Source organism: Corvus moneduloides, chromosome 4 (genome assembly GCF_009650955.1).
Source record: "Corvus moneduloides isolate bCorMon1 chromosome 4, bCorMon1.pri, whole genome shotgun sequence".
Lineage (NCBI taxonomy): Eukaryota > Metazoa > Chordata > Aves > Passeriformes > Corvidae > Corvus > Corvus moneduloides.
Genome location: NC_045479.1, coordinates 31,734,592 through 31,745,187, shown reverse-complemented (window position 1 = coordinate 31,745,187; position 10,596 = coordinate 31,734,592). Strand labels below are relative to the sequence as shown.

Below are 10,596 nucleotides of genomic sequence, written 5' to 3'. Positions count from 1 at the left end.
GCAGGAAGTTTAGCAATTGCTATAAGCCCCCTTTTTCCTTCTGCAGAGACTGAACTGCTTGAAGGATCCAAAGAGGATATGAGGTGACTAAGGGTATATAGAGACTTTTCCTCCTTGCCTTCATTAAGTTGCAAGGTGGCAACAGAAAAACCATTTACAGGCTGCAGACTGCTGATGAATCTCTGTGAAATGAGTTCCTACCAGACAGCTAAGGAGAACATGAACCCATCTCCTGGCATCTGCAATAGTGGCCAAAATTCATAAACAAATCCAGAAAACAGCAGGTCCTTACTCTTAATTATATAAGAAAAAATAGTAATGAGGAAAAAACATTATGGCCCAGAGTCAGGTGCATCTCTGGTATAGCAAAGGAATGCTGGAATATTTTGTAATTAACCTAAAGGCTTCAAAAGCATTCCCTTCACCAAAGCAAGATGAGAATCCAGCACATTCACCGTTTATTCATTGAGGCACCAGTGGACCAAAGGGCAAATCAAGGTTTTATTGTCTTAGGGGATGTACAAAAGCTATTGAAAGCAATCATTGCCTTTAAACATAACCATATGGCTTTGTGCAATTAACCACAACCACACAGAGGGGAAAGGGGGAATAAACCAGCCAGGTTCTCCATAGCCAAAAATAGTTATTTATTTATTAATAATTTAAGGATTTACATTCTTATAATAAATTCCATCTTAAAACTTTTACACCGTGGATTAGACTCTCCCTTATTGGCAACCATGTGCAGGTTCACTGTGCGTACACACAGGTACGAATGCTCACACATACTTCTAGTTTTATACAAAAAAAAAGACGCAAAATATTGCATTTGAGGTGAAGCTCCCTGAAGAATTTGTACAGAGGTAATGCACTGTTTAGCACATCTGAAAGTTTTAAAAAGTGATCAAAAAATCTTTCGCATTCAAAGACAAACCTCCTCCCAGATGATCTATTTACAAAAGGTAAGGCAAAAAATTAATTTAATTTAAAAATATATATATATATGTATGTGTATATATATATATATATATATATCAATGGAACCTACATCAAAAGCATGAGGAAAAAAAATCACCACAAGGAAAAGAAAGATATATGAAAGTAGAGACTCTGCTTGCTTACAAAATATGATTTGCAAACTTCTCATCATTGCCATTTCTCCCTCATGGAAAGCTTGCATCAATAAAACTCAGCATGCTGCAAATATGTTCTTTACAATTAAAACAAACAAACAAAGCAGAAGTTTTGAAAAGAACAAAAACACAGGTATCCCTTGGATTGATTTCTTGAGTATATGTGAATTAAGAAAAAAAATGCAAATCAATTTAAGGTTAGCTATTTACATTGATCAAGTAGAATACTACCAAGCTCCCAGCAAACAAGTACTCCAAATACACTAAACTGAAATCTCTTTCTTTGGCTCCTCTAAATTAAAACAAACAAATGAACAAAAATAACCAGTCTTCACTGAAGACAAAGATGCATGTCACAGATCTGAGAGCAGAGGGCAGAAGGACAGTTCCAGTCTCTAGAGAACACGTGCCCAGCCTCACCCTACCACACTGGAAGTCCTCAGACCCTGGCTACTGCCCAAGCAGGGATGAACGTACTGCCCACCTGCTGCCTGGTCACCACGGTCCTGCCCAGAGAGCTTGCCACGTCCCCTCCCTTTGCAATAGCCAATTCATATTAATTACTCATACTGTGTAACCTTCCCTTGCCTGCACTGGCAGCTGCTTTTTAATAGCAGAGGCCAGAAAAAGAGAAAGCTGCATTTCTTTATCACTGCCAAAGAGAAACCATTGAGGAGTGATCCCATGAAACAGACAGGAGAAGGGAGGTGATGGGAGCTCACGTGGACTGCAAGGAATCCACCTGGAAGACGTTCTGGTTGGAAGGGGTGGTGAAGTACAGCTGCTGGTTCGGCACTCGATTGTCACAGGGGCTGCTCAGTCCCAGAGTCCGCTCAAAGTCCAGCAGCTGACCCATGAAGTTGAAGTTGGGCGAAATGTTGGACTTCTTCATCTTGACAATATCATAGGCATCGTTCATGGACAAGTTCAGCTTCTGCATGAGGTAGGCCACCGTCACTGTGACCGAGCGGCTGATCCCTGCTAAGCAATGCACCAGGACGCCGCAGTTCTTCCCCCGTGCTTCATCTGTACAAAGAGGCAGAGAAGGACATATAAGACAGGGGGTTGGTAACTGATCTCTCAAAACAAATGATTACCAAGTAAGAAGAAAGTACAATTCTGATCCCAGTGCCCAGCCGCGCAACTCAGGAGTTAACTTTAGTGGCTTAAAACCAGGACAAGTGGAGAATCCACTCCCCCTACTACCCAAGTCCAAGAGCTGAGAAAACTAAGAATGAGACAAAAGGAGCAGGACACGCTGCATAACACTGTTTTAAAAGTCAGTTTTAAAAGACAGGCTTTTGCCTGGAGATTTGCCTTTAAATTCTTACAGTCCCCTTGCCCCGGCATGGAAATCCTACAATATGTCACTGAAAGGCTTTATACAGACCAGCAGACTGCAAAGGTCTATTAAATTATTCTCCAGCTGTTGTGCAGCTAACAATGGAGGTATTCAGGCATTTTAAAAGAATGAGGGAAGTCACAGGGGACAGCCCATTAGGAGGAACAGGATGTCAACATTGGTTGAAAATGGGTTCCTTTGTAATAGGAAATGCATTACAATGCCTGGAGATTAGTTTCTTTGTGGCTTCCAGCCCACATTTCTTCCTGCTAGGCTCAGATTACCTACATTCTCCACTATTACCGGTATCATTCAACCGGATTACAGCACAGCTCCCTAACAGATAATGCAATGTCCACCCCACCGAAACCCGATGGGGCGATTTGAGTCTTCTCCGAAACGAAGGAGAGTGCAGATTTTAACCAGAACTCCTTGGGCCCATGGGTACAGGTTTCCAGAGCTGACGGGTAATGCCGGAGGGCCGGCTGACCGAGGCACCGAGCCCGAGAGGTATATCATTATTACCACGAGATTTAATTGAAGCTCTGGCTAGATATTTGCCAGGGACACCGCTTATTCATAACTTGCATTTAAAAGCTAAAGTAAGATTCCCAGATCGTTTCTTTTTATTATACTGCTCTCCAGTAACCTCAAAGGAAAAAAAAAAAAAAAAAAAAAAAAAAAAAAAAAAAAAAAAAAAGCCCAAAACCAACATCAATAACAAAAAAAGGTCAAGTAAGCCATCAACCCCATGCTCATTTGCCCCCACCTCCACCTGCCAGGAAGTGATTTAATAAGATCCCCCAACCTGTGCGGGGCTCAGTCCCCAGCTCCAAAACAAACGAGTCAAGGAGGAATTCCACAGCCAGACAAACCAGGTATGTATGTGCAACCCTGCAAAGGTCGCTTACAATTCACCGGGACTTCTCAATAACCCTCCAAACAGTTCCAAACAGCCCCTCAACTTAAGCCGGTTTTAAAATCAGAAAAAGGGGCATCCCCCTGAGGCGGCCATAAATGCTGCTACCAATTCTCGCCCGGAACCTCACGAATTCTGCAAAAGATATTGAATTCTGCCTCTTGACATATAGCTGTTAGCAAGTAACCTGGTCTTACCTATAAAGGAGATGGCCTCAGGAAAGAACTGAGACAGGTTTTGGCTCCAGTGGTCAGAGATGGGAATCTGTTTGTACTTGAATTCACCGGCGTTTTCAAATAGATTAGGCAGGTTAGGAGTAACATTCAAGATGTATTTAATGCCGAACTCTTCTAAAACGTCCAAATTAGTGGAGTCCTTGGCACAGCCTAAGTAGAGGTAGGGTAAAATCTCCACCGGAAAGGAAGGCTGGTTGTTGGAGAGAGGGCTGCCATCGGAGTCGGTGGCACTGTTGGGGTCTCTGTCAATGTCAGATTCAATGTCAGATGATGAATCGGAGCTGATTCGGAGGCCTCCCAAGCCCAGGACTGGCAAAGGAGGAGAGCTGCTGCTACACGAACTGTCTAGGTTAGTTTCACAGTGCAAGGCGAACTCGGCCTGGAACTTGCTAAAACCACCTGGAGAGAAAAGCAAAGAGGAGAAAATGCAACCTGATATAAGATGGTATGTCGAGTTACTTCCCTGGCACAGCCCTGTCTGCAAAGGAGCGTCTGTTTTGCACCTCTCGAGCTCCGGGAAAAAGAAGAAAAAAAAAAAGTCACACTCTCATGCAGACAGACTAACTTAAAGGAAGGGTTAAGAAAATCATCCGCTGCTGTGGAGGGCTCAGCGCACTCAAGATTAAAGCTCTGTACCGCTTCGCCCTGCGGGGACCTCTGGAGAGGTGTCTCAGCGGCAATTCCTTCTGCCAGGCTCATGCCGGAATCCCCTTTAGCCCTGTCGTCCCCACGCTGCCATAGTGATTTCAGACATCAAGGTTTCTTTAAACAAAGCGAGAATGGGGGAGGGGGGGGGGGGAGGGGAAGGGGGGACGGGAGAGGGGAAGAGATGTGGAGCAGGGGGAAAAGCCCCCTACCCAGCTCGGTGCTCTCCTGGCGCATCAGTTCACTGCCCGGGGAACGCTGCAGACCGCATCCTCCCCTCCCTCTTCCCCAGGCAGAGATCCACGGGTCTCGGCTCCCCGTCCCCCACAGCCCCGGGCCCCAGGCAAAGATCTCTCCCCCAGCCCTGGGGCGGCCCTTCTCACCTTCCAGATAAAATGCCTTGCAGCCTTCATCTTTGAGGCGCTTGAGGAGCAGCCCCAGCACGGACTCGCCACCCGTGTTCTCGTTCCAGTCGCGGCTGTGCTCGTCGTACAGCACTACGGTGTCGGTGCCACACCGGCGGGCGAAGCGCTCCCGGTCTTCCTCGCTGCTGGCGACGAGGGACCGCAGGGGCAGGTTGCCCTTCTGCAGCCGCCGCAGCATGATGCCGGGGATGGCCACATTGATGGCCGTCTCGATGTGGGACGACTCGTACAACTCCTGCGGCCGACAGTCCATCAGCAGTAGCCGGTCGTTGCCCATCTCCAGCTGCTCGTTCAACCACGCCACGGATTTACTAATCGCCATTTCCGACGCGAAAGGGACGGGTCTGAACGTATCTAGCATGAGGAAGGACGGGGGGAGCGGAGCGTGCTCTGGAAGCGCCCCTCTCTCTCACAGAGGCATGCGGCTGGCTCGGCGGGCGGGCTGCACCCCTCTAACTCCGCACAACTTATCTCCCTCCGCCCCAGGAAAATGAATCACGCAGCCCCCCCCCGCGCCGCTTCCCCCACGCCGGGCGGCGATGGAGTCACGGGGAGGGAGAAGCAGCCCTGGCCCCGGCGTGTGTGTGAGTGTGAGCGCGTGTGCCTGCGTGCGCGCAGCCAGCCTGCCCTGTCTCCTCTTCTTTCTGTCAATGAATCGCTGAATGAACCTGCCTAATCGCCGCTGCAGCCCGAGCCCTTGGGCTTTTCCTCCGCCACGACTGAATGAAATCCAATTAACGTGCCGCCGAGCGGGGCTCCCCGGCTCAGCATGGAAACACTGCGGCGGTGGCGGTGCCCCTTCCCTTCCGCTGCCCTCCTTTGCTGGGCTGCCCCGCAGCGCCCGCAGCGCCCCTCGGCCGCGGCCCCGCGCAGCCCGGCGGCTCCTCAATGGGTACAACCGCGGCTCCGCTCAATGGATACATTCTCCGGCGCAGCCAATGGGGGCGCGCGGAAGGGGCTGTTGCCGCGGCGACGGGCCGGCTGGAACAGGTTGTGTTGATGAATCGTTAATGAGTTTGTCATTCACAAAAACGGAAAGGAATTTCCGCTCCGGATAAGCCGAGTGCAAACAAGCGGCAGCCGCGGCGCGGCGGGCGGGGGCGGCGGGGGCAGGTGAGGGGGCGCGGCCCGGCGCTCCCCCCTTCCCTCCGCCAGTACCAGCCGCGGGGCGGCCGCCGCAGCGGGCGGAACAAATAGTACTTTTTCTTTTCTCTCCCTCGATATTTTCGCTCCCTCAATCATACCCCGCGGGGACCGGCCGTGTTCCCTCCAGTTCCCCCGCGCTGATCGTGGCCCGGGTTTTCATTACGGCGTTCCGAGAATCCCATTTTTAGGGAGGCGGGTAGGCTCTGTCCTCGGCTGATCCCTACGGGGGTGAAGAATAAACCCCGAGCTAATCTCTTCCTACGCGGCCCGGCTTTATTCGCTGCACGCAGCGGAGCCGGGGAGCCGGCCCCGCCGCAGGAGCAGCCCGCAGGCGCTCCTGCTGCAGCCCGGGCGGGCCACCCCACAAACGTGAGCAGGGAAAGTGGCCCGCCTCGGCCCGGCCGGCTCCTCCAGATAGTCTGTGATTGAACCGCTTTCGCCCGGCCGCGGCGTGAGTCCGCCGCCAGCAGCGAGCCCGCAGCCACCCCCGGGGCGCGGGGAGCGCCGGGGCCGCCGCCAGCACGGCGGGGTCCGGAGGGGCCCCTCGCACCTGGCAGCGCCCGCGCTGGCGGCCCCGGCCGCCGCACCGGCTCCTCCTGCGGGTGGGGCCCCGCTGTCCCCATCCTGCGCTTCCCCCGGTCCGGCCGGGCGGAAGGGCGCTGCAGTCCCCGCTGCACCGGGAGGCAGAGGGGAGGGCCGGGCTGCGGTGCGCCGTCGGAGCGGCGCCGGGGTAGCAGGGGCCGGGGGCGACTTGGGGCCGGTGGGCTGGGGGCGCGGCGGGGCCGGAGGCTGAGCCGGGAGCGGTGGTTCAAAGGTGCGGGTTAGCAAATGGGTAAGGGAAAAGCGAGGAGTGACAATAAATCAGGAGAAGCCTAAATGCTAATCCTGCCGCCAACATCTGCTTGTAAGTAAAATTATTCAGGAGAGGCTAATCTCTCTTCCACTGCTACTGCGCTTCAGGGCTCACTATTTTTAACCCCAGCTGAAGGAGATTCTTTAGGTAGTGAGTGGCTGGAGAGTGTGACCCTGGGAACAGATAGTGGCACGGACAGTCCTGTGTGTCCTGCACAGAAAACATGCGTGATGTTAATTAAAGTTGGCACATCAGTCGCTGCAGTTTCAAGCAAGGCTGACACCCAGATGGCATTAACGACATCCTCCCCAGCAGGGATTTTGAGAGGATCCCTTCTTGCTACCTTTTTCAGAGGCTTGAAGGTGGGACTGAAGTGTTACACAAACTTTTCCTGGCCCTTAGCCAGGAGATTTCCTTGAACTGATGTTTAACTCACTGGGCACACCACACACCCTGTCCCATGGCTCAGCGAGGGCAAATTGTCCAGCCCACCCTGCCCACTACAGACTTGCCCTCTCTCGTTAAAGACTTTCTAGGCTGTTCTTATGAGGTGTTTCACTTGCTGTTCAGCTCTGTATGTTCAGGGTATGCTGTTTAAATGTCCAGAGCAGTGGCAGAACAAACTAGAAAGCAGGAGTCTTTTTTTAAAATTTATTTAAGCATTTTTTGGGGGGATACCTGCCTAGTAGTATAACAATACTATTACAATAAGTAATGATAGCATTTTAAATTAAAGAGATTTTTATCGTTAGTACACTCAGATTTGATGGAAATACTATGAGCATTAAAGGTTAAGTATATGAAAGCAGTAAGATGTTAGATGGAGCATGCTCCAGAGAGTTGAATTTCTGAAGTGGAGCTGGAGACACACTGATGGTAGCTATAGCCTGCTCATTGCATGGCAGCAGTCTGAGGGTGGCATTTGGTGAGCTGGGACCCAGGCAGGAGATTTTGCACTGCAGGAGAGTTAAACCAGTCAAATACAAATAGCACCCTTTGAATTTGCAGTAGTACCTCCCTCAGCACACACCAGCTGAAGAACGCTAAAGGAGAATGAGAACTGTGTGTCACCTTGTTGTCTTTGTGTTTGCATGCATGTATGCACTCCCTTTTCCTCCTTCTGTCTGAACTGCTCTGTCCTGTCAGTCACTGAGGGATGCTGGAGCAGATTCAGTTAATCTGATGCTTTGTCAGAGACCAGATGTACAACCCAAGCTTCACCAGGAGATCATTTATCCTCCAACTTCCAGAAGTTTTTGTAGTACTTGAGCAGTAAGAAGAGCCTATTCCTGTCAACCATGATCCCTTCATTCACCCAGCCATTGGCTCTGATGTGTTTATTTTTGGATGAGGAGGGAATGTGTATATTTACTTAAATTTTGTTTTTGTTTTTTTACTTCCTTGTCTGCAAATAAGATTTCTTCAGTCCAGATCAAAGCTTATTAATAACAAATAGCCTATTTTGCTGGCTTTTGGACCATTTTGCTCATTTTTAGCATGTGTAGTGGTCCCAATAGATCTCCATGAGTCCTGAGCTTGTCTTGGCCAGAGGAGCAGACACAGAGGACAAGAGCATTGCATGGATGACAGTGATTAGAATTTAGTGTTACTTTGCCCAATTCTTTCATATCCCTCCCTGTAATAGAAGCCCTTGCCCTGAATTAGACAGACAGGCTATCTACATAGTGTAATGGGAGAGAGAAGTACCAAAAAGGCAGGTATCTATGACATTTTGAAACCAGGCCAACTGGGTCACTCTGAGACACTTCACAGTCTGGAATACTAAGTCAGCGATGTAGAGGCATCCTCAGAAGGCTAAGTACTGATGAAATTTCTTCTTGCATTAGACATCATGGATGAGAATTTTTTGTTTTATACAAGTGCTTTCTTCCTCTAAAGATACAGCTTCATGCCTCTCTTCTACTTAATTGAAGCAGAATTTGATAGGAGTCTGTCTTTCTATGAGAAGATGGGACATAAAATATATAGGAAAGGTTTTTCTGTTTCTTTGGTCACACCTTTCCCATGTTGCATCCATCAATATTTACTAGAGCAGGGGCTCCAGCCTTCATTTTCCACATCCCACTGATGACCTGAATCAAAATGGCAGCGACACCTTGTGTATCTTCACTGTTTAATTTCAGGCAAGCAAAGAACACTCTGGGATTGCCTGCTGGAGAAGGCCAAGGAATATAAAACATGCTGGCATCAGGATTTTGAGTGAGATGCCAACTCAACTCAACTCTGGAAGTGCAAGAGCTTGGAAAACATAGTGAAGACAGGTTTCTCCACTGACAGGTCATACTTAGGCATGAATTTTGAGGATGACTATCAGCTTTGGCTGAACCAGCAAATGCCTGTGATTCAGCTAAAGAGTCATTCAGCTTTAGGTGCTGGAAGTTAGAGGTTCACATTTTACCTGGTTGTTTCTCTCATTTATCACTTTCAGAAGGTCTTCAGAGAGGACAAACTGCCCTCTGGAGCTGCTAAGTTCCCATTGTTGTCTCTAAATTGTGCCTAGTGGAACCAGCCTGTACTTTTACATGCTTACCTTGCAGTCTGCGATTCTCGCCTTCAGGTTTATCTCTAAGTCCTTTATACAGTTCCTTTTAGTTTCAGTAAAAGTGAAGAATCAGTGTATGTCTGTGTTGTTTGTGTGAATGATCTATTTGGAAAGAGAAATACACAAATCATCCTAGACCAAATTCTCCATGAAGTACAGTACCATTGGTGTAAAAGTGGTTAGTGCAAGGTGTCTCAAAAGGAGAACGAAAGTGTCCTATTTCATTTCATTTGTTTTATGTAAAGTACAAACAATTTATGGAAGTGACATTTAACTGGTTATTCAATGTCCAATTATTCACATCTAAAATAATTCCTGAAGTTGGAGAAATAAAACACTTGAATGACTCCATTTAGGAAATCCTTTTGACTCAAGTGCTTTCCTTGAAACAGCAAATAGCTGGATGACTTCAAGCACATATTTAATTGTGCCTTGTAATAAAGTAATGTAATTAGCAATTACTTAGGAATGATGCTTTAAAATACTTAACGGCTACCACAGACATGCAGTCATTTACGAGGTTTTGTTTTCTTTTGATTCCTTGTGGTATAAACAAGGTTCCTTTCTGAACACAGCTCGTATGTGAGTTCTCCAAATTGTTCCTTAGGGTGTGCAAAGTGAGCAGTTTTGTTTGACAGCAGATCACTACTGGCTGTCGGATTCTCTTCTTAGGGGATAAAACTAAGCTTGTAGGAGGGCAGTGCAAGGCACACATTTAGCAAGGCTCACAGTGTATTGGCCAAGCACAGAGGCAAGTGCTGTAATATTTTTTCTTTCTTTTTTTCCTTCCCACCACATGTTGCTATTGCTAGTGACACTTTTGGTGGCACTGACCTGTGCATCACTTCACAGTGGTTTACAATCTGCTGGCAACAGAAACATAGCACAGGTGGGCAGCTGTCTGTTAAAAATAATAAACATGAAGAGAACAGAAGCCTACGTGTCTGCACACTTTTCTTATAAATACATGTTAATTTGATAGATTTCAAATAAGAAATGGACTGCATAATAAATTAGGCAAAAACCAGAAGCAGACTAAATTATAGAAGTGGTACTGTGTGTATGATTGCATGAAAATACAGATACACCATAAATTTGGTGCCAGTGATTAAATTAATAAATTTTCTTACTGGTGGGAATGCAGATTTATATGGTTCTGTTATCTTAGCTAAGGAATAGAGCAATTCCTGGCTAAAACTTCTGATCCATGGTGCAGAAATATCATGCTATTTGTATACAGACCACAATGTGCTTATATTATTTCTTTGCCAATATCTAAGAGTTCAATAGTGTCCAGAGAGTGTTTTCATGTTGTGCAGGCTGGTGTTTCACTC

At 47.9% G+C, this 10,596-nt stretch overlaps 1 protein-coding gene across 1 annotated transcript; it reads right to left on the bottom strand.

Moving 5' to 3' along the window:
- Positions 1–623: 623 nt before the first annotated feature.
- DUSP6 (dual specificity phosphatase 6) lies at positions 624–5,603 on the bottom strand. The gene is made up of 3 exons (XM_032107299.1): positions 4,659–5,603; positions 3,592–4,029; positions 624–2,159 (listed from the first exon to the last, which is right to left on the bottom strand). The coding sequence occupies exons 1-3, from the start codon at positions 5,059–5,061 to the stop codon at positions 1,852–1,854; spliced, it is 1,149 nt and encodes a 382-aa protein (XP_031963190.1). The 5' UTR covers positions 5,062–5,603; the 3' UTR covers positions 624–1,851.
- Positions 5,604–10,596: the final 4,993 nt, after the last annotated feature.

Excerpts from the sequence above, each read along its gene's own strand:
- DUSP6 (XM_032107299.1), bottom strand. The coding sequence starts at position 5,061 with ATGCTAGATACGTTCAGACCCGTCCCTTTCGCGTCGGAAATGGCGATT. Across the intron at positions 4,030-4,658 it reads CAAGGCATTTTATCTGGAAG|GTGGTTTTAGCAAGTTCCAG; the intron begins GTGAGAAGGGCC and ends TTTTCTCTCCAG. Across the intron at positions 2,160-3,591 it reads TGAGGCCATCTCCTTTATAG|ATGAAGCACGGGGGAAGAAC; the intron begins GTAAGACCAGGT and ends CTCTTTGTACAG.